This window comes from Berghia stephanieae, chromosome 8 (assembly GCF_034508935.2).
Source record: "Berghia stephanieae isolate SIO BIC M18660-M18661 chromosome 8, UCSD_Bste_1.3, whole genome shotgun sequence".
NCBI classification, from domain to species: Eukaryota; Metazoa; Mollusca; class Gastropoda; order Nudibranchia; family Aeolidiidae; genus Berghia; species Berghia stephanieae.
The window spans coordinates 49,638,049-49,662,655 of record NC_088367.1 but is presented as its reverse complement, the minus strand read 5'-3'; the positions used below and the strand labels follow the sequence as shown (position 1 = coordinate 49,662,655).

Sequence of the window (24,607 nt, the reverse complement as noted above, 5' to 3'; positions counted from 1 at the left end):
TGGGGGTCGGAATATATCTTGACTACACCCGAAATTGATCTTGGTCCCTTTACGTGTAAAGCGAGTGCTCTGCCAAATGAGCTGCCGGGACCCCCCCCCCCTCCCTATGAGAAGTAATGTCTCCAGAAGAAGAACTGAAATCAAAGGAATATCTTTTGACATGAATATTCCAATCAAAGGACCTTGACCTGTGGTGGGAATAGGGAAGAAAAGTATGATGTCAAAATTCTGGTTCCTATTTCATTGAAAGTTTAAAACCACTTTTCAAGGGGACAGAATAACTACCTTGAGTTATCTATCTTTTGTTGTCAGAATGATGGAATCATATTTTCTAGTCTACATAATATAACCTGGTAGTCAATACAGATCATCCATCTAAACCCTTTTACGTCTCGGAATCCAAAGAATCTACCTTTTCATCTGCTACTAAAATACCTATGCCACCTTTGTGCGATCTATTATTTATTAGTACTCCGAAGGATTGGTTTCATATACACCCCCAATGATTTAGATACAAAAATAGTAGAGAGTTTGATGTCACGACTTTTCTTCCCTATAACCAAGAACTGAAATCAAAAGAAGATAGCGTGATATTAACATTTCTATCATAGGTTTTAATAGCAGCCTGGCATCCCGATCGAGTGATTAGGAAACTAAAGATCTCAAGTCCATTGATTCATTTCTATTATTATTATCAGTACATGTTTAAGATAGATTTAAATTTCCAGATATATGGTTCAGTCGAACGTTACATCAGAGTTGCCTTTAAAAAAATATAATTTGAATTTTGTTATTTTAACATGCGTTATGTCCTAGCACTGGTTGCAAGGACATGGCCCGAACAAGCCCAGAGTTGGCCGGATCCTTCTCGGGTTGCTAGGTTTTTTGAACACCTCAAACACCTAGGAGGCAGATGTTATAATTCTCATCTTTAGCTAGATATATTCTAAAAGTGAAAAAAAAATGGAATATGGTTATATGTGACGTGCACTTATTCGCATTGCTGATAACCCAAATCATTATGGTCTCATTGTTCTACTGGTAAATATATAAAATCAACAAAATATGTCCATTACAACAATATGAAATCAAGTCCTAAATTGCGTGTGGTTATCGGGCCTGCAAATAATTGCAGTTCTGATAAATGTAAGACATACAGAGATCACAAATACAAAATTGCGTCATCATAAAGTGACCCAAAATGTGTATACTACATTTAGATAATACTACAGATATTCAAATCTTCCGTTATTTCAACAAAATTCGTTAGCCGTTAGTCCCTGTTATGGTTAAGCATCGTTGGAGTAAACAGAGAAGTATCTACAGTTATAAATTATGTCGATTATTAGTTATTGGTTACATGCAGAAATATTAAGATGTTTGGATCTCCATGGTTTATAGTGCAGAGTGATTCTTGGTGAGATAAAGATCTAAACAGATGTGTATGAAAGGTGCCAAAGAAAGACAAAGCAAGAAAGAAAAGATACAAGAAAAAACTTTCCCAAAACAGCAGTCTACCTCAACTGGGGATCAAACTTCAGACCATCTGATTACCGGAAATCAGAAGGTCTTATGTTCCATCCCCAGTTTAGGTGGACTAATTGTTTGGGATGCTTTTTTTTCGTGCTTTTGTCTTGTTTGCTTTGTCTCGCACTTTTGTTACACATTTGTTGAGATCATATATCTTACACCGATGCCTACTCCTTAGTTTCATAATTTATTAATTTGTGGAGACTTAATTCAAATTGATAGATTGATACACACATGATAAACAATAATAATAATAATAATAATAATAATAATAATAATAATAATAATAATAATAATAATAATAATAATAATAATAATAATAATATTAATAATAGACAATATAATGCTATTGATTTATCACAATTTTCTTAACTTTCTTATTGTCAACTGTAACGCATACAGAATTTACTTATCCAGATGTAACCTTAATGTTAAACAAAAATCATGTTTAATGTTTTGGATCATATTCGATTTTGGAGCTATTGCTTTACAAGGGGTCCTTAGCCTAAAGCAGCAATTAAACTTAAAAATTTAGGTTGCTATGAATCGCCTTTTGCTATTAGTATTAGACGATATAGCATTTTTTGAGACAGCGACAACGCTATCAACTGTCAAATATTCATTTTACACTTGAGTACGATGAGAGAATATGAGTAAAGAGACTATGCACCATTCAGAGCGGAACTTAAACCCAGGACCCTCGGATTCGAAGGCGAGTGCCATACCACCCACATAGCCGAACAGACCAGATTACCTTGTGTTGCCATGTATGCCTCGTCCTTATCAGCTCTTTTGCATGTCTCTGTTGATTTCGTTATTGGGGAAGCCTGGCTGGAGTATTGTAAATACTATGCCCAGGGAGTTGGGGTAATCAAGGACCCGACAGAACTTGTGGCAAACTTCAGGATAGCAATTGAAAACATTTGGTAGCCTCAAACCGACTACTACCACGGTAGGACTGCTGCAAACATGCATCGATGGGATCTGGGTAAGTCAGCCGAATGTCCCAACTGTCAGGGAACGCCAGAGACAGCAGACCACATTATCCTACACTGCCCTGTGACGAGATCTTCGTTAGGTGTAGAGGCTGTCCTCAACTGCGGTGACGAATTGAAAGACTGGTCTGAGATTTCCAGTGTGTATATGTTGCTATAAGCCACTAGACTATATCGCTGTTCTCAGTTGATTTCCAAGTTTTTTTTTCTGATCGCTCTTGTTTTCAATTGCTGTTTTTATTGTTCCACACTAATCAACGGTCTTAAAAAACTTACAAACCCATTCCCTCAATATTAATTAATGAAAAACCTCACTAACCATGGATCATAGCGACAATTAAACGATTACTAAGTCAATAACGCAGGCGCTGCAACAAAGAAAATCTATAGAACAACGAACACGTCTGGAATGATTACCGGGCACACTAACAGAAAATACATAAAGAACTTAGAAAAAATATCAAAATTATGTCAATAACATACTTGACCTTGATCATAGAGGGAAAAATAAAGGTGCTATCACAAATTGTTTTTTGAATATATATATATATATATATATATATATATATATATATATATATATATATATATATATATATATATATATACGAATAAAAAGTAAAGCCATGACAAGCATTTCTGTATTACAAAGGTCTGACGGATCTTGGTAACAGACACCATTGAAAAATGAATCATATTAAATGGGCAATACCAAAGCGTCTTTACAATAGAAGATTAAACATTGCCATGCATGGAAAACAATATCATACTCACTATGCCAATAATAGCAATCACTAGAGAGGGTGTTACCAAACAACAAAAAGTAACAAAAGCGTTAGACGAATTGAAACAGATTAAATAGTACTGAATTTTCAAAAAAGCCTCCAATTCTGTACCTAACAAACGGCTTTTTCAGAAATAAGAATACTACTGATTAGGTAACAGGTCTCAGTTAGTACATAATTGGTTCAAAGATTGGCTGCATGATCGGACACAATAGGTGGTGCTTGATGGGAAAACAGGAGAAAAATGTCAAGAGCAATTTGGAGTGCCGCAGTGAACTGTATTGCGAACCCATTGTTTTCTCGTGTTTAGAAATGTCTTGGGCAAGAATTTATCTTATGAAACAAATCTTAAACTATTTGCAGACAATTGTCTATTATTCAGAACGATCGAAGATCTTAAAGATGCAAAGATTCTGCAGTCAGATTAAGACTCACTTATACATGTCAAATCAATTTTCGCCCTGAAAAATGATCTGTGATGTCAATCTCCACTTAGAAAAACAGAAAAAGATTTGACTAAACATTTTAGACAAACGCTTAAACATGTAAATAATATGACGTAATTTGGAGTCCACGTAAATAACAACCTGCAGTGGGAAAATAATATCCAACATGTTGTGACAAAGGTCTTCAAAACGTTACATTTTATCAAGAGAAATCTCCATTAATGCCCAAAAGAAGACCAATTCACAAGCATATATTAAACTTTGGAAACCTATCGTGCAATATGCTTTTACTGCATCGGTCCCCTACAAAATTAAGGGTATTATATCCATTAAATACATTCAGAGACCACATATTCAGACATTTGTTCATGTTCAAACTTGAACAAATGTCTGACTATGTGGTCTGTCAAGTGTTATGGCACTCACCTTCTGGTCACAAGGTCCTGGGTTCGACTCCCACTCTGAGCGGGGTATAGTTCAGTCCTTGGAAAAGGCTCTTTACTCAAATTCTCATCGCGTTCAGTTGTAAGATGAAAACTTGGGCGTTAACGGCTTTTTCTTTGTCTGAACAAAATTTTAATATAGGTCTACACATTCACTGCTGCTGTTCTTCAGGGACCTTTTGTATAGCGATGATAAAAGTGTGCGCATTCCCTTCGTCTGTTGACAGTATCGTTCAGCTCTCTTCCATTCATCTCTGTCCATCCTAGTGTGTTTTATATAATATAACTGGGCCTAGGTCTTCCCCTTCTTCGTTTCAATTGTCTCATTTTAATTACATTTAATAGCTCTGACATGACTTCCACGTGTTCCAGTATGCTGATATATGTTCTTCTTTCCCTCCAGCTAATCCTTATCTTCCTTCTGTAAAACCACATTTCAGCAGACTTTAAGCGTTCCCTGTCTTTGTTCTTGAGGGGCTATTCTTCTACGCCGTAGATCATCACTCTACACACTAATACTTTTGCTATTTTAATTTTCAAATTTTGCTCTATGGCTTTGTCTTTCCAGATATTATTTAGAGAGGTCATTCTTTTTTTCGTCATTGCAATTCGGTTATTTATATCCATCCAGCTGTCACCATTTTGCGTTTTCCTGGATAGCAAATATTTAAAGTGAGACAGACCTTCAATCTCTTCGTTTTTAATGAGTATGACTTGATCTTTAACTTTTTCCGATTTGAATGTATTTCATCTCTTTAAGTTCAGCTCCGTTGTTTAGATCATTAATGAATGCTGTTGCTTCTGTGTGGTTATTAGTAAGGATTGCAATGTCATTTGCATATTTATGAGATTTGAATTTTTTCGACCTTTTTTCGATTTTAATTTCAAAAAGTTCAGCGCTGTTTCTCTCATTATTTGTTCTGTGTATGTATTGAATAAGTGTGGTGACAGAATGCAACCTTGTCTTACAACTATTGTGAAGCATTTGGTTTATTTGTTGTTCCAGCCAATTCTAAGTTCCAGGTTTGTATATAAATATTGTATGAGGGCATCAAGGTGTAATGGGAAACCAATGTAGTGCAGGGTCTGAAAAAGTTGTTCATGATCAACTCTGTCAAAATATTTATTGTAATATATGAGGATGATGTTTGCCTCTTTGTGAATTTCATTTAGTTTTTCTTTGATGACTTGAAGTGCGCAGAGTATGTCGCCAGTGCCTCTTACTAGTCTGAAACATGTATGTTAGCTGCCAGTTCTGTTTCTATTTTAACTAGTAATCTTTCTAGGATGGCATAGATCATGATTTTCCTAGCATGGTTATTGAGTTATATAGTTCTGTAATTGATGCATTCCTTTGTGTCTCCTGATTTATATAGGATTTCAATTTCTTGTTGTTTCCATTCCTCTGGCCAATGACTTGTCTCCAAAATCTTGAAGCATAGTGAGAGTACGAATTATATTATATTTATTTTCGTCGATTTTAGTTAAAATCATTGTGACGGTTTTGTCTTAAAGTGAAGAAAAGAGCTCCATTTATTTTATTCGTTCACAGATGCCATTCAGTGGTGAGCAGAAAGCAGTAAATATTGTATTTGTCGTTCTTGTGCAATTCCTTTTTCTTCAAGGAGTCATCTTAGGTAAGTAATAATATAATAGACACTTAGATAACCACGCCTCTCGGACAGTCGTCATAATGTTTAACAGTAGCAATGATTGGGGTAAACACAGCGAATGTGTATATTGGAGACCTTGTCATCATGAAGAGATCCTCAACTCAGTTTGTCAAGGACGCTATTCACGCCCTAAGAAGAAAAAAATAAGTGGACGGTTTCTAGTGAGAGAAGCGGAGGCTATGTTGAGATACAGCATTCTATTCTGCTAAGGTCAAGCTTCGATTTCAGGTATGTGCATTTATTTATTCAATTTGATTTAAAGTAAAAAGCAGAGTTCCAAGATTTTTATCTCATCCTCGTAGAGATGAAAATTGATATCTCTGTCTCTTCAATTATCAAACCAGAAACTGTATCTCCTGAATTGGTCGTCAATCATGAAAACAAGGATTTCTGTACAGCAGATAGAATGGAGCATAAAACCGTTGGAGAGAACAAAATGTCCATGAATTTTGTCATGACACCTTGTATGTATAGAGGGATGTGTCTTTGCATCCTGAAACACAACAATGGGCATACGCTAAAATCGGAATGGACGACTATGAGTGAAGGTAGGTTTTGATAGTTTTTGATAAAAAATATGATTTCAACTTCTAACGTGTGAACTTTTCTTAATTTTAATGAAAGACAAAAATAAATAAACGTTATCGTCAAATTCATATTTTATCGTCTCAGCAAATTACCATAGAGTTTGGAAAAATCCTTTTGTCCTTTTTATAAACATAATACATCGCTAGCCTTAACTTGAACATCAAATTCTATGATGTCATATATTGTGTGTATATCATAAAATTATCGTATATTCTTAGTTTATCACTATAAAATGGCGATTAATATTGATATATTGTTTACATGTGAAAAATGTTATAACGCACGTGAGACTATAGATTTTAACATTTGACGTATTTCCCAATGCAAATTGTTGAATAGGTAAGTATCAAAACCTGCTAAATTGCATCATAATAACGAATGAGTTAACGTTTCAACTCTCAAAGAATTTATAGGATAGATGTGCGACTATGTGGACTCTTGCCTTCAGATCGGATTCACATTGCCAATCGTCCGAAAAAAAAAACAATAATAAAATTGTAATATCGCCTAACAGGCGTCATATCGCCAATATCTTAAGTGTTGCAGTTGGCTAGTGACCCCTAGTGACCGCTTTGAGGTGTCTAGTTAATATTAAGCTATATACAAGCTCAACATATTTTATTTGTTTTTGTTGTTTTATAATGAGCAAAGAAAATTCAAATACACTCAAGATATTGTTCAAGGCACACAAAACAAGTGTTTCCTTATTTCAGTCAATAAATTAATGACAAAACATTGTACTTTTGACGGGTAGTGGATTATACGCTTTATAAAATCATACTTTTTATTGGTTGTTGGGCTTTTTTTTGAAATCAGCAAAGAAATTGTAACGCCCTTTTTCCGCTCCCCTAACAACAACTCTACAGCCGTATTCGGCTGTATATAATTTTATTTGATAAAAAGAATGCATAGATTATATGCTTTATATAGTGCAAGAAAGTGATGAATCTATCGCACAAACTCTTCTCTAAACGATCTTTGGTTTTGGAAGAAGTAACAAACTTTATAGAGGTCTGACCTTTCATTGGAGTTTCAGACCAAGGGATGATCCTTACCTTGGGAGGTTTATCTCCGAGGTTACGAAATATTTAAAAATATTGATAAAAAACGATATTATAACAGCCTCGTGGTACAGTTTCCTATATAAACACCGTTGAAGTAAATATATTTTAAATCATCAGAAGATTAAATATAATTTTCAAGTAAGTCGAGATAAGAATTAGATTTTAGATTAATTTAAAGTGTCAAAAACAAAAACAAAAACAACACACTGCTGTGTGTTACTCCTCTTTGTTTTTATTATTTTAGTGGCGTTTACTTATGGTGACCCAATCCAATACAAGTTTAGTTCGGCGGGAGGTGAAGGTTAGAGGTAATATGCACTATTTGTTCACAAAGACGAAAAGAGAAGGGTCTTATATAATAATATTTTTGATTTAACTTTGGTTTCATGATTGTTTCTAATATTAGATTTAAAAAGTCAAGGAATATTATTCTTTCATGATTGCTTCGGCTCAATAATATTTATTGGACTTGCCTCTCCTCGATCATCAAATAAAATAAACAACGCTCTTTTGTCGTGCAAGCAAAATAGTTTTGAAAAATTATGAAATTCATTATAATTCGAGAGTTTAGCATTGACAATGCCTTCGAAATGAAAATTATTATACAAATAATTAGTATGATTAATCTAATTTCAATTTAGTCTTTTATAGAGACACCAAGAACTAAAGGTGCCTAAACGAATCAGTAAGATGGAGAGAAAGACAAAGTAAGTAAATGTGACTCCGATAATATAAGGGAATAACAAGACATAAAAGATGTTTCGCCCTTTGGCCTTCTTCAAGTAAAGTAAATACAAATTATGTTACATGTATTAGAACAAAACTGTATTATCTCCTAACAGGGGTCATATCCCGATCTTTATGTTACGTGTGGTTGTTGGTCAGGGTCCCTTTGTAAAGCGCTTTAAGCATTTGAAGAACGCCAAAGGCCAAAACGTCGTTTGTTTAGTGTTGTGAGTCACATTTACTCACTTTATCTTTCTTTCCAGGTTCTAATGGAGAATGTTGTGGGCTTTTTGATCGTTGAAAATGTCACTAATTACAAAAAGTAAAAGGATAAATTTCAAATCTGCATTTTAAAAAAAATTCATTTATTCTTTTTTACTTAGTCTTTTTATCCAGTATTTTTTTGATTAAATTCAAATGACTTATTCATTTTATTTGAATAATCCAATATTCAAACTCTCACCAGATTGTATTGCCAGATATTTAGGTCAGAATCCATCCATAGGATATGTCAGAAACTTGAAATTTGTTGACGGAGAATCTGTGGGAATCGAGTGCTCTTCAGATGGATATTCCTCCGGTACCTATGAAGCAAAACTTGTCTGCACATGGCGCACGGGAAATTGCATCACGATCGGACAAAATAAAACAGCCATGTATTTTGTCATGAATTCCAGAACGCACGAAGGAATTTGTGTGTGCCAATTAAAAATACACAATAATATTGAGCTGCAAATACGAATGTCGACAAATCTTATAGGTAAGGGTTGGCGGTTATGATTGAGGTTGCATAAATATATTTTATAACTATACTAGACCAACCGATTCGCTTCGCTGAATGACTTTCCTTATTTGTTAAAATATATAAAACTAAATGCTTGATTAAAATATTAATTTACATATTTTGTCCGAACTGTTGAGCAATTATCTCCCTTGTATTTTCATAGCAGCATGGTCCATCCCATGAACGTGGGTGCGTTTTATAGTGTTTATAGAACGCCCCTAATGAAATAAGATTATAAGTAAGTCTAACATTTCATTCTCTGGAAAGGGTAAGAAGATATCGACGATCAGAATCTAATCCACAAAAAAGTCTGTACTGATCGGGATTCGAACCTAAAAGTCGTTGATTGTGAGTCATTTAACGATACACCACTTATCTCCGCGCCATCAGTACTTATGATACAGTTGCATTATTTTAGTGTTGGATAATTGCATCATTGAAACATACTGAGATGTGTGGTAGTTAGAGGAGAAGGATTTTGAGCCCGAAATATTTAGTGTGTGGTACTATGCTTTTTTATTTTAAGGTGTTGCATTCAATTTTGTTTATTCCTTTTTTAATTGTTTTCGTTACATCAATCTTTATATAAAAATGGCCAAGAAAAGGGTCATAGGTCTCGTTGTTATGACCATTGCTTTTTTTATTTGGTAACCTGTTTAATCTTTAATTTCATTCAAATTTATCCCAATGATAATTACCGTTTCTTTCTCCAACCAGTTCCTCCCCATTCTGAAATGGTCCTCAATAATAAAAACATAAAAGATAAAGATTACCTATTGATTTCAAGTGGTGAGCCAGTCAACATTACATGCCTCTCACGAGGACCTCCCAACAATGTCATAGAGGCCAAACTGTTATGCAAACAACGCGGAGGAGAGTATAATTCAAGTACAGGACAACACTCAACGACCATGTTTTTCGTCATGACGGACAGAATGAGGGATGGAAAGTGTTTTTGCACACTCAAACTTAACGATGGATCTGAGCGGAAATCTGAATTGGGCATAAATATTCCAAGTGAGTTTTGTTGGTTATTATTTATAGTTGTTTCGATAGCCTTCATATGAATCGTTATTATTTCCAATTCTTAAAATCCACAAGTATATTGAACTGAACACGGTATATACAATATTTAAAAGAAGTGGATTCGTACAAGATTTCAAAATGCCAAATTCCTTGTAGTTAAAATAAAAACCGACTTTTCCCCAGTTTACTACCGTACTCTCGAAAGACGCATAAGTAAGGATGTGACAAAAACAGTCGTGTTACAAATATTGTTATTGAAATAGATGATCCACATCTTGGCAAAAACTCTCATAACTGGAACGTCGCAAGGTTTTGTTCATTGTGAAATCAGACTAATTTTGGAAAATCTGTAGTGTATTGAATCAGGTTTCTCACACAAAGTGTAACAGTTCAACAAATATATTGGTAGGTGTTTTTGATTATTTAAAGATGAAAATTGCGGGTATGAGATCTAATAATAATAATAATAATAATAATAATAAATAATAATAATAATAATTATTATTATAATAATAATAAAATAATAATAATAATAATAATATAATAATATAATAATAATAATATAATAATAATAATAATAATAAGAAGAAGAAGAAGAAGAAGAAGAAGAAGAAGAAGAAGAAGAAGAAGAAGAAGAAGAAGAAATATTGCAGTGTCCTCCGTACTTAAGTCAAGACAAGATCTTGACAGCCTCAAATCTCTGGTCTAGGACCGCGATCAATGGAAACAATTAACATCATAGATGGAGAGAGCAGCTATACTTATCGACCATGGCTGATTCACACAATTCTCAGCAAGCGTCATTCGGACTGCGAAGCTTACTACTTATTTACTTACTATTCATCCAAAAATATTGAAATTCGTTTACAGACGTGGCACGCATGAAAATGTATAAACCCAAAGTTGAGAATCTATGGCGACAATATATATATATATATATATATATATATATATATATATATATATATATATATATATATATTTAACTCTTTACACACACACACACACACATATATATATATATATATATATATATATATATATATATATATATATATATATATATACTAGTAAAAAGCCCGCAATTTCGCGGGGAAAGAACTATTTTCATTCGATACTGTACTCACCATCATTTAATGAGGGCAAGATTGGTAAAAACGTTGTCTGTGTAATTTGGTATATCTTCGGGTGATTTTTCTGTGTGGCCCAATAATATATTTAATAATATATTTCTTCAACTAACTCCAAGAAAAAAATTAAACCTAGTACCTTTAATTAACCGCAATAGGAAAAACAAACACCTAGCACTTTAATAATACTTATGACTAACCCTAATAGGAAAAAAAAATCATCCGATCTCGAGCTAACCCTAATAGAAAAAATCATGACAAATTGAATAAATAAACGCTTGACAAAAGATCAAAGGTGAAAATACAAATTTAAAGAATACTGGGGATGTAGTAGCTTTCGGAATGTCTCCCCTTTACTTAACTTATGGAAAAAAAACTTCATAGCACCTTTAATAAGACTTATGACTAACCTCTCGAGCTAACTCTAATAGAAAAAAAAACAACTCTCGGACTGCTTTGCACTACCTTTCAATATTTAACAAATCAAAAAGGGGGATGATAATCAAAACAATGGTCAAATTAAGAAATTTTAAACTTTCACAAATCTATCAAGGTTTGTTCTAGAGTTTTTAAAATACTTCTAGATATAATGACAAATTGAATAAATAAATGCCTGACAAAAGATCAACGGTGAAAATACAAATTTAAAGAATACTGGGGATGTAGGAGCTTTCGGAATGTCTCCCCTTTACTTAACTTATGGAAAAACAAACATCCTAGCACCTTTACTAAGACTTATGACTAACCTTAATAGAAAAAAAATATCTTCGATCTCGAGCTAACCCTAATAGTAAAAAAAGTATCAAAATGGCGACTGAAATACCTTCATGTGATCAAGTGAATAATATCACTATGAATGCCACGATTTGCTGAAAAATGCCAACAACCACACACACATGTATACACCACACACAACACACACACACACACACACACAAACATACACGCAATTAGAACCTACATAACAACACTGATCACCGCTAAACGCTAAATCAACAACACAACGGAAGAAATAATAATACTTGATGTCATAAATAGATGACGCAAATTGACAACTTTTTACACTGTCAAAATTAGTTGATTTTGGGAGTCAAGTGTCGTCGTTGGTACATATTTTATGATATCTGTTTGACTCAACGAACTTTCAAACTGACTTAAATTATAAAAGGAAATCAAGTTATCTGTTTATCTATCTGTAAAAAATAATTTCTAATTTTCAAATCTTTCAGTAGAGTTGTGCGCCGTATCAATTTTTTTAATGACTTAAATAAGCACAATGTTCTCCACAATGCTATATTTTTTAAAGAAAGGATATATATATATATATATATATATATATATATATATATATATATATATATATATATACATATATGTATGCATAATGTTTACCCATTATATTTTCATCGTGTTCTTTTTTTCACCCAGTTCCCCTCATCCCTCTTTTGACCGCCAATCAAGTTACAATAGCAGATGGAGAAGAGTTGTTTCTCCTGCACGGAGAATCTGTTGTCTTCACCTGCAGCCAATATGGCGGAAGTTTTGGAGATGCCATTGGGTCAAAAATTGTGTGCACCGGTGGTGGAGAGAACAAATTCGGAGTAGGAACATTCCGAGCAAAGATGGATTTTGTAATGAAATCAAATATGAATGGAGGAAAGTGCGAGTGCATTTTGAGGCTTAAAAATGGAGCAGAGATTAAACACATGGTTTCGTTAGTTCTAAAACGTACGTTTATCACAATTAATCTTGAAAAGTATCTTTATTGATAGTTAATCTTGAAAGTTATGTTTTGTGGCCGAGTGGCTTCGGAATTGCACAGTGGCCCTGATGGTAATGGATTCGAAATTTCAGGTCCCGCATTTTATTTTTTCTTTGGGTGGGATTATTAAACCTCATGTCAATCTGATTAAGTTGACAACATGGGAGATTCCTTTTGATATTGAACATTTCCTTGATGGATTATCTATAATGTTCCTTCATGGAATACCTAGGCGACGGTGTCTCAGAAAGACGCACAGAAAGGTCTAATCGTTTTTTAAGTTTATCATATATCATTTATTGAAAGTACATTCGAGTAGGCGACTTTCAAAATGTAAAAAGTCCCATTATTTATTGATTTAAATAGGTAAAAATTTGTCTTGTTGGCCTCAAAAACAATATCCTGGGTGATTTGAAATGTAGGAGCAGAATAAAAATGTCACTGATGTTGCTCGAAAGGTAAAAGTCATTAAGAAAAGTCCAGTGATCCAGGCGACTAGGCAATCAAGTCCATCTCGTCCAATCCATCTTTCTGGAAACGTGTCGTTTAGAATGTCTCGAACGGCCTGTCTCCACGGTGGAGGAACACTGTCTTACTGATGCTTCATATATTACAAAAATTCACGAAGATGGGACGCAGCAAAGCACTCTATCATATCTTAGAAGATATTTTAGCAAACGTTTTTAAAGTATAGAAAGATGGCCCGATTACTCTTTTATTTGCAATTCCAATATGCAATAATCCTTTTGTCTTTCCTTGAATTTTGAATATTGTTTTTTTACACGTCCTGATATAATTGTCTGCCAAACTGGGCTATAACACATTGTTGAGCTACATTTGACGACTCCGTTACTTGCACTCACATTACACAAGCAAAATGTTGCTGTACTTTTATGTTTACTGAATAGGAGGAGAGGATAAGTCTTTTAGTTTCATGGTTATTTCGCAGACTTTGGCACTTTGGTGATCTAATGAAGATTTTGAATAATAAGCATAAATGTATGAAGTTTTCTTGTATGTTGATGAAAATAAGAATTAAAAGATCTATAATGGTTTTACTATAATGAGTATTTGAAATCAGGGAATGACTTCATGGATAAACCGATCTTTATGACCTATATTATGTAGAGGCGTATCGCTTAAAACTGGGCCAATGATCCAAGCATTGTGTTTCAAATTCTATGTTTTGTATATAGGTAATATTCGGTAAAATTGTTCTAAAAGTTGTATAGAGTCTAATTGTTTCATTTACAAAATGAAGCATAAATATCCAGGGCAGATGATCCTAGATTAAATTTCATAGCAGTAATTTACATATAAGTACGTATATATATATATATATATATATATATATATATATATGTATATATACATATATATGGATATATATATATATATATATATATATATATATATATATATATATATATATATATATATTATATATATAAACATTTGAAAGATAATTTAGATAGTTTGACTTCTACAACGTTGTTGTCGAGCGTTGTTCGACAACAACGTTGTAGAAGTCAAACTATCTTTATTATCTTTCAAATGTTTATAAATAGCTCCTCTTATACAAATGTTGAGCACTATTATTTCATGGTTTTTGTTTTTATAATTTTAATATATATATATATATATATATATATATATATATATATATATATATATATATATTATATATATATATACTTCTCTCTTTAGTTAAATCACTGAAGTGACACTGCTTAGAGTGTGACTATCAAACATTTGTTGGATAAAGACAAAGCTGAGAGGGTGTCAATTGGATTTTGGATTGCTTATTATCATCTCTTTTTGATGGGATACACATTCAATTCTCCTAACTCTGCTTCTACATACTGCTCCAGTTTCATAAACTTTCTTAAGGCTTTTGAAAATGTTACTTGAAGATTCTCGGTCAAGAATGAGACATCCGTTGTCCAGCCATTTGAAATTGCAGTGACTTTGTCAAAAATTAACGGATTCATATATTTCAATTTGATTTCAAAAGTGTATGTATGTGTCCAGTTATGCAAACATGACATTTTATAAAATGAATCAACAGGCGATTGTTCAATTACATTTTAGCTCAGTTTCGTTATGCCATGTGACATTTTTCCATCATTTTTTGCTCACCAGTTCCAGCCTTTCCGGTATTGGCCGTAAATAATAAAATGATAGTGAATGCAGAATCTTTGCAAATTCTAAACAGAGATTCTGTCAACATTAAATGCTCCACACGTGGATCTCCCGAAAATGTTACTGAAGCCAAACTTGTGTGTACCGGAGACGGAGTGACGTTCATCAAAACTGGTCAAATCACCATAACTATAATCTTTCAAATGAACAAGACTATGGACGGTGGGAAGTGTGTGTGTACGCTGAGGCTTAAGAATGGAACTGACCTGAAAACAACAATAACATCAATTCTTAAAAGTAAGTCACTTTGCTGAGGCTTAAAGATGGACCTGGTCTAAAAACGTCATTGACGACAATTCTTAAAAGTAAGTCATTATTGTTTTCTTTTTCATTGAATAAAAATATAGGAATACCGTATTATCCTTATGAAGCACATTGTGATTTGATTTTATTCATGTAGTTCATTCCGACGTAGTACCAGACTGACATGTTTTAAATCCCTTTAAATCATCAGTTCCAGCCTTTCCAGTTTTGACCGTAAACGATAAAGCGATAGAGAATGAAAGACATCTGCCAATTCTAAATAGAGAATCTGTCAACGTAAAGTGTTTCACACATGAATCTCCCGACGATGTCTCTGAAGCCAAACTTGTCTGTTCTGGAGGCGGACCGAGCAACACCAAAACTGGTCAAAAGAATACAGCTATAATTTTTCACATGAGCACAGCTATGCACGAAGGGAAGTGTGTGTGCACGCTGAGACTGAAAAATGCAACTGACCTGAATACAACAATAACGACACTTCTTAAAAGTAAGTACCTTTTGTTTTCTTTCATAATGAATATAAAGATAGAAATAATAATCCTACCGTCGTACCCCTATAAAGAGCACAGTGCGATTACAAAACTAAGTCAGAAGACTACGCTTATTTGTCTTGTCTAGCATTACTGGTATGCACCAAAAAGGATACGTTAATATACACGTAAATGTTGATAGATCACACACATCTCACACTACCACTAGTATTTAAAAACAATAGAAATGCTCCATAATCAGGTGTGAAGAACAGGGGCATGGGCTTATTCGGGTCTGGGCGAGTATTAGGGAAATCATGTTTGCATTTTATAGTATTTCTAAAATCATGTAGTTGAGAACAATCAAAATATTTTCAACGACTGCGATGTCATATTATGCAGCAGTCCAATCCACCTCCATCGTCTTCTTCCTATTTCCTCTCCGACTGGTTTCTGCTGTGTTATTTTCCATACTTCTTCATTTTTTATTCTATCCATCCATTTTATTCTGAGTAGCTTACGCATGCACCTGTTTACGAAAATCTGTACCCTCCTTTTACATGCCTGATTCATCATGTTTATAACATTTCTTCAGCAATAGGGTATAAAATTGTTGGATCAGTTGTGGCCGGTTCAAGCGCTAGTTACATTTATAAAAAACATTGCTCGGGCACCAGGTGTAATAACATAGAAGCCCTTGACGAGGAAGGACTCAATAAGTATGTGTTCCAATTTGCACGTCATGTCTTATCCTCATTATTGTTACTACCTTAATGTTCCTTGACATGTAGACATTGTAAAGCGCCTCGAGCGAGAATTTTTAGCTAATTTTTTTCTAATGAATAAATGACAGGCTTAACTACTGTATATTTACGATGCTATTCACAGTACAACCTTTAATGTTAATCGTTTGAGCTTTATTCAATTATTATTATTATTGAGCTTTGGGGATCACAATAATGTTCCGTTAGTGGTAAAGTTGGTTGGTTGGTAGACGACAATCCTTCGGTTGGTAGGGGAACGATGGAAAAGAATGTGGTCGGTAGGGGAAAATATATCACATATCTAACACCACTAAAACATGGATATTATTTTTTGCAAGGGAAAGGTCGGTTTTAAACCCAAACCTACAACCATGTCTTCAGGTTTTCCGACATTGCTCTTTGAAACCGGTATTATCCATATCGCTTGTTTTCGACATGTTATTTCCCTTGTTCTCGTAAGGCGTGGCCCACTTTCAGCGGACAGCATGAGACGTAACTATCTTCATGAAGTAGACGCGTTCAGTTCACTTTTCCATCAATATCCATTTACAGTTCCAGAATTTCCTGTTTTGGCCGTCAATGTTAAAATTATAGAAAACGTCAGAGAGGTGTAGATTCTGAATGGTGAATCTGTCGAAATCAAGTGCTTTTCACGTGGATTTCTCATCGATGTCTCCGAAGCCACACTTGTCTGTATCTGGAGTGGAGATGAACATTCTGAAACAGGTTAAAATACTACAATCATGTCTTTTGTCATGGACCGAAAAATGCACGAGGGGACATGTATATGCACTCTTAAACTAAACAACGAAACTGAGCTGAAAACAACACTAACAACAATTCTTAAAAATAAGTCATTTTTGTTTTCTTTCATATTGAGTATAAAGATAGAATTATCATAACATTTGATTAATCAAAAGGCTACGCTATTTGTTTTGTCTATCATTTATGATGTGCACCAAATAGAACACGTTACTATGAACATAACATGTGAATAGATCACATGCATCTCACAAAACTCCAAGTATTGAAAAAACAATACATATACTCCGTCATCACGTCAGAAGGACAGGGGTATGGCCACATTTTTAGTGATAACATGTCTGCGTATTACAGTATTTTTAAAATCATATAGCTGATACAATCAAAATATTTTCAACCACTCCGATATCATATTATGCAGCTAATGTCGGTATTAATTCATTTAAAGAGTAATGGGTAGGGTATAGATCCATGTGACTTTTCTCTCTATTTAAATAAAGATTGTTTGGGTTACTCTTTTCTGCTAATGGAAACGAACTAAATATTTTTGTTTAGCTAGAGTGCATTTTATATGCCCGGAATGCATATTCCACATAACGTTCGAGTTTATAAGCAAAATTAAATCAATAAGCAAAATATCAAATGCTATAAAATCTCGAATGAATCAAATTAGAAGAAAATATCTTTTTTTATATCTTGCTGTATTGACAAACATTAACAATCATAACTAACACGTATCTTCTTTGCACTTAAAGCTTGTTTTGTCCATCTTCCATTTTCATCGTGGAGCAGTCCTTTTCAGTTCAAATGATTCAATATCCATCTATAAGCTTAAACACTTTACAGTTCTAAACATAATGACAAGAGAGGGAGGTGCTAACGAGTTGAACGGTCACATTCTTATGGAGAAAATTGCATTTTATACTGAATTATAGTAAATCGAAGTCATTCTTTCCCTTACCGACCATTTATTCGACCGAGAAAATTAAATAGGTAACTCACGGGAGTTTTTCTTCTGTTTCGTCTTGTATTGAATTACTTAAGTTGTGATAACCCAAATACATCATCTACGAGGACTGCTTCCGCCACTACAAATTGTCAAAATAGCAAGTTGTTGCAAGAACTTACTCAATTTGGCAACTTTTGCTCAGGTAAAATGAAATATTTCATGTCCTCGGGTTGCACATCTTTAGCCCTGATTGTCAAATAAGCCCAAAATATTTTTCCTTACCGTGGAATTACATTGAGTGGCTTAAAACTGCCTCATGGGATCTATATTTTGTCATTACTAGTGTCAAACCGGTGTTGAATCTCCATCGTGCCCTGAAAAGTTTGGTCTGTGAGGGAAGGGCATTTTTGCATTCCTTTTCTTTACCGTCCACACACTTTAAATTGGTCTTTAAAATCCGGAACAGTCACCTCATAATTTTCTTTTGTTTCGTGATTTTTTTTTAAATTTCTTTATTCCCTAGACATAGATTTGTAAATCTTTACTACACTGTTTGTCATGTAATATTGGCTGTTATTAGGTAGGTAGAAAAAGAGGCTCTAAATAAGAATTAGCAGGATTGGAAAGGTTGGGAGAAGGGAACGAAAAAAGCAGAGAGATTGCCATTGACGCTGAAAGAGAGATAGAAGGCAACACTTTAAAAATACAATGAGAAAAGAAGGAAATTTTGAGTTTGTAATGTCAAATTAAATTAATACAGAAATGTATCATTCTTGTAAATTTCAGCAAATCCTTTCTTAGTGATTGAAGAGATCAGCCCGATTCATTTATTTCCGATTGGATCCGATATTGAAATCCCCATCCTAGTATACTCCAACCCGAAGCCTAACAAATTCATTCTGAGTAAAAGTGCAATCGCAATGGAAGTGGACAATTTCACAGTAACCATCGAGCCTGGGAATACTTCCATACAAAGCTGGGTGATTTTGAATATGAATGAAATGAAGGCCAACAAAATCGGCGATTACTTGTTGTCTATCGGAAATGGATTAGGTGGATCTTTGGATTACGACTTCTCTCTCAATATCACGAGTGGTAAGATCATTTTGAAATTGTATAGATATAACAACAAACTTGACATTTTCTGTGTATAGCTCAATATCCCGTAAAAGATCCAACAATTGACGATGGCTTTCAAGCTGAGATTGGTGGAAAATTTGCAACTCTCAGAGTTGTCGGCTTGGAGATAAATCACATCACGGTAAATTTCATTCAAATTATTCATGATTCGGAATAGGGCATAAAAAATTCACAAACCATGGATCTGGAGCCAAATTCTAAACGTTTGCGATAGGATTCGCCAGTTAGAGAAGGAAGATGACGCAAATAACTATCACATGGTTAGCAATTATTTATGGAAAATGATAAGTGGTGCCAGAGAACAATAGATAAATAAATGGATAATGCAATGGAATTGAAAACGAAATGACTAAAGGAGGTCACTGGAAAGCGTATAACACCTTGGAGCATTTAAATACCCACCACACTACCTGGGCCTTTACATCTTTTTATCTTTGTCTCTTCAATTATCAAACCAGAACCTGCATCTCCTGAATTGGTCGTCAATCATGAAAACAAGGATATCTGCACAGCAGATATAATGGAGCATAAAACCGTTGGAGAGAACAAAATGTCCATTAATTTTGTCATGACTCCTTGTATGTATAGAGGGATGTGTCTTTGCATCCTGAAACACAACAATGGGCATACGCTAAAATCGGAATGGACGACTATGAGTGAAGGTAGGTTTTGATAGTTTTTGATAAAAAATATGATTTCAACTTCTAACGTGTGAACTTTTCTTAATTTTAATGAAAGACAAAAAAAAAAAACGATATCGTCAAATTTATATTTTATCGTCTCAGCAAATTACCATACAGTTTGGAAAAATCCTTTTGTCCTTTTTATAAACATAATACATCGCTAGCCTTAACTTGAACATCAAATTCTATGATGTCATATATTGTGTGTATATCATAAAATTATCGTATATTCTTAGTTTAGCATTATAAAATGGCGATTAATATTGATATATTGTTTACACGTGAAAAATGTTATAACGCACATAAGACTATATATTTTAACATTTGACGTATTTCCCAATTAAAATTGTTGAATAGGTAAGTATCAAAACCTGCTAAATTACATCATAATAACGAATGATTTAACGTTTCAACTCTCAAAGAATTTACAGGGTAGATGTTTGACTATGTGGACTCTTGCCTTCAGATCGGATTCACATTGCCCATCGTCCGAAAAAAAAAAAACAATAATAACATTGTAATATCGCCTAACAGCAGGCGTCATATCTCCAATATCTTTAGTGTTGCAGTTCGCTAGTGACCCCTAGAGACCGCTTTGAGAATGTCGAGTTAATATTAAGCTATATACAAGCTCACCATATTTTATTTGTTTTTGTTGTTTTATAATGAGCAAAGAAAATTTAAAGTTTCAAAAACACTCAAGATATTGTTCAAGGCACACAAAACAAGTGTTTTCTTATTTCAGTCAATAAATTAATGACAAAACATTGTACTTTTGACGGGTAGTGGAATATACGCTTTATAAAATCATACTTTTTATTGGTTGTTGGGCTTTTTTTGGAATCAGCAAAGAAATTGTAACGCCCTTTTTCCTCTCCCCTAACTACAACTCTACAGCCGTATTCGGCTGTATATAATTTTATTTGATAAAAAGAATGCATATATTATATGCTTTATATAGTGCAAAAAAGTGATGAATCTATCGCACAAACTCTTCTCTAAAAGATCTTTGGTTTTGGAAGAAGTAACAAACTTTATAGAGGTCTGACCTTTCATTGGAGTTTCAGACCAAGGGATGATCCTTACCTTGGGAGGTTTATCTCCGAGGTTACGAAATATTCAAAAATATTGATAAAAAACTCTATTATAACAGCCTTTGGTACAGTTTCCTATATAAACACCGTTGAAGTAAATATATTTTAAATCATCAGAAGATTAAATATAATTTTCAAGTAAGTCGAGATAAGAATTAGATTTTAGACTTAATTTAAAGTGTCAAAAACAAAAACAAAAACAACACACTGCTGTGTGTTACTCCTCTTTGTTTTTATTATTTTAGTGGCGTTTACTTATGGTGACCCAATCCAATACAAGTTTAGTTCGGCGGGAGGTGAAGGTTAGAGGTAATATGCACTATTTATTTACAAAGATGACAAGTAGAAGGGTCTTTTATAATAATATTTTTGATTTAACTTTGGTTTCATGATTGTTTATAATATTAGATTTAAAAAGTCAAGGAATATTACTCTTCCATGATTGCTTCGGCCCAATAATATTTATTGGAGTTGCTTCTCCTCGATCATCAAATGAAATAAACAAGGCTTTTTTGTCGAGCAAGCAAAATAGTTTTGAAAAATTATGAAATCCATTATAATTCGAGAGTTTAGCATAGACGATGCCTTCGAAATGAAAATTATTATACAAATCATTAGTAAGATTAATCTAATTTCAATTTAGTCTTTTATAGAGACACCAAGAACTAAAGGTGCCTAAACGAATCAGTAAGATGGAGAGAAAGACAAAGTAAGTAAATGTGACTCCGATAATATAAGGGAATAACACGAAATAAAAGATGTTTCGCCCTTTGGCCTTCTTCAAGTAAAGTAAATACAAATTATTTAATGTATTAAACAAACTGTATTATCGCAAACAGGGGTCATATCCCGATCTTTATGTTACGTGTGGTTGTTGGTCAGGGTCCCTTTGTAAAGCGCTTTATGTACTGAAGAACGCCAAAGGACAAAACGTCGTTTGTTTAGTGTTGTGAGTCACATTTATCACTTTATCTTTCTTTCCAGGTTCTAATGGAGAATGTGTAGGCTTTTTGATCGTTGAAAATGTCACTAATTACAAAAAGTAAAAGGATAAATTTCAAATCTAATTTGTTGTCTTTTTGTTTTTTTTTAAAAATTCATTTATTCTTTTTGACTTGTCTTTTTATCCAGTATTTTTTTGATTAAATTCAAATGACTTATTCATTTTATTTGAATAATCCAATATTCAAACTCTCACCAGATTGTATTGCCAGAAATTTCGGTAAGAATCCATCCATAGGATATGTCAGAAACTTGAAATTTTCGACGGAGAATCTGTGGGAATCGAGTGCTCTTCAGATGGATATTCCTCCGGTACCTATGAAGCAAAACTTGTCTGCACATGGGCACGGGAAATTGCATCACGATCGGACAAAATAAAACAGCCATGTATTTTGTCATGAATTCCAGAACGCACGGAGGAATTTGTGTGTGTCAATTAAAAATACACAATAATATTGAGCTGCAAATACGAATGTCGACAAATCTTATAGGTAAGGGTTGGCGGTTATGATTGAGGTTGCATAAATATATTTTATAACTATACTAGACAAACCTATTCGCTTCGCTGATTGACTTTCCTTATTTGTTAAAATATATAAAACTAAATGCGTTGATTAAAATATTAATTTACAGATTTTGTCAGAACTGTTGAGCAATTATCTCCCTTGTTGTATTTTCATAGCAGCATGGCCCATCCCATGAACGTGGGTGCGTTTTATAGTGTTTATAGAACGTGCCGAAGAAATAAGATTATAAGTAAGCATAACATTTCATTCTCTGGAAAGGGTAAGAAGATATGACGATCAGAATCTAATCCACAAAAAGTCTGTACTTATCGGGATTCGAACCTCATGTCGTTGAATTGTGAGTCATTTAACGATACACCACTTATCTCCGCGCCATCAGTACTTATGATACAGTTGCATTATTTTAGTGTTGGATAATTGCATCATTGAAACATACTGAGATGTGTGGTAGTTAGAGGAGAAGGATTTTGAGCCCGAAATATATTCAGTGTGTGGTACTATGCTTTTTTTTATTTTTAAGGTGTTGCATTCAATTTTGTTTAATCCTTTTAAAATTGTTTTCGTTACATCAATCTTTATATAACAATGGCCAAGAAAAGGGTCATAGGTCTCGTTGTTATGACCATTGCTTTTTTTATTTGGTAACCTGTTTAATCTTTAATTTCATTCAAATTTATCCCCAATGATAATTACCGTTTCTTTCTCCAACCAGTTCCTCCCCATTCTGAAATGGTCCTCAATAATAAAAACATAAAAGATAAAGATTACTTGTTGATTTCAAGTGGTGAGCCAGTCAACATTACATGCCTCTCACGAGGACCTCCCAACAATGTCATGAGGCCAAACTGTTATGCAAACAACGCGGAGGAGAGTATAATTCAAGTACAGGACAACACTCAACGACTATGTTTTTCGTCATGACTGACAAATGAGGATGGAAAGTGTTTTTGCACACTCAAACTTAACGATGGAACTGAGCGGAAATCTGAATTGGGCATAAATATTCCAAGTGAGTTTTGTTGGTTATTATTTATAGTTGTTCCGATAGCCTTCATGTGAATCGTTATTATTTCCAATTCTTAAAATCCACAAGTATTTTTAACTGAACACAGTATATACAATATTTAAAAGAAATGGATTCGTACAAGATTTCAAAATGCCAAATTCCTTGTCTAAAAGTTAAGTTAAAATAAAAACCGACTTTTCCCCAGTTTACTACCGTACTCTCGAAAGACGCGTAAGTAAGGATGTGACAAAAATTGTCGTCCAACACATATTGTTATTGAAATAGATGATCCACATCTTGGCAAAAACTCTCATAACTGGAACGTCGCAAGGTGTGTGTTATGTCCCATGGCAGGTTTGACAGTTTTGACAAGATGAAGGTACAAATTTTCTGATCAAATATAGTAATGACTATCCCGCACAAATCTTTGGGCCTCTTTTTTGCTTACGAAGTGCCTAAATTCGCGTCAAAATATGGGACAAAGCCGTTTCGTATATGCTATTTTAAAAAAAAATTACCACGCTTTTTATCAATAAATATGTCTGAAATTTGGTAGACAATTAGTAAAGATGTCATTTTAGATTATGTCAAGCGACAAAACTCGAGCAATTATCAGAAAGTCGTTAAAAACAGATGTTTGCTCTTTTGAGTGAAATATTTCTAAAACTATCAAGAGCAGAGATTTTGTCGCGAAAAAGGTTATAGATGCACATTTCATCTATCTATGTTTCTAATTTCATCGGAATATGTTAAGTACTTTTCACGTATTATTACAAAACATCAACCGAATTT

General features: G+C 33.7%; 1 protein-coding gene across 1 annotated transcript in view; it reads left to right on the top strand.

Annotated features, from left to right (window-relative positions):
• Positions 1-1,262: 1,262 nt before the first annotated feature.
• The window catches only part of LOC144978813 (uncharacterized), a 30,044-nt gene continuing 6,699 nt past the window's right edge, over positions 1,263-24,607 (top strand). Inside the window, exons 1-12 of the mRNA XM_078925338.1 lie at positions 1,263-1,316; positions 5,752-5,836; positions 6,217-6,420; positions 8,717-9,010; positions 9,752-10,051; positions 12,619-12,918; positions 15,095-15,391; positions 15,609-15,905; positions 19,150-19,458; positions 19,962-20,165; positions 22,482-22,773; positions 23,522-23,818. Of these exons, the coding sequence (XP_078781464.1) occupies positions 5,752-5,836; positions 6,217-6,420; positions 8,717-9,010; positions 9,752-10,051; positions 12,619-12,918; positions 15,095-15,391; positions 15,609-15,905; positions 19,150-19,458; positions 19,962-20,165; positions 22,482-22,660 (2,469 nt within the window). The 5' untranslated portion in view covers positions 1,263-1,316 and the 3' untranslated portion in view covers positions 22,661-22,773; positions 23,522-23,818. The remainder of the gene's footprint in view (positions 1,317-5,751; positions 5,837-6,216; positions 6,421-8,716; positions 9,011-9,751; positions 10,052-12,618; positions 12,919-15,094; positions 15,392-15,608; positions 15,906-19,149; positions 19,459-19,961; positions 20,166-22,481; positions 22,774-23,521; positions 23,819-24,607) is intronic.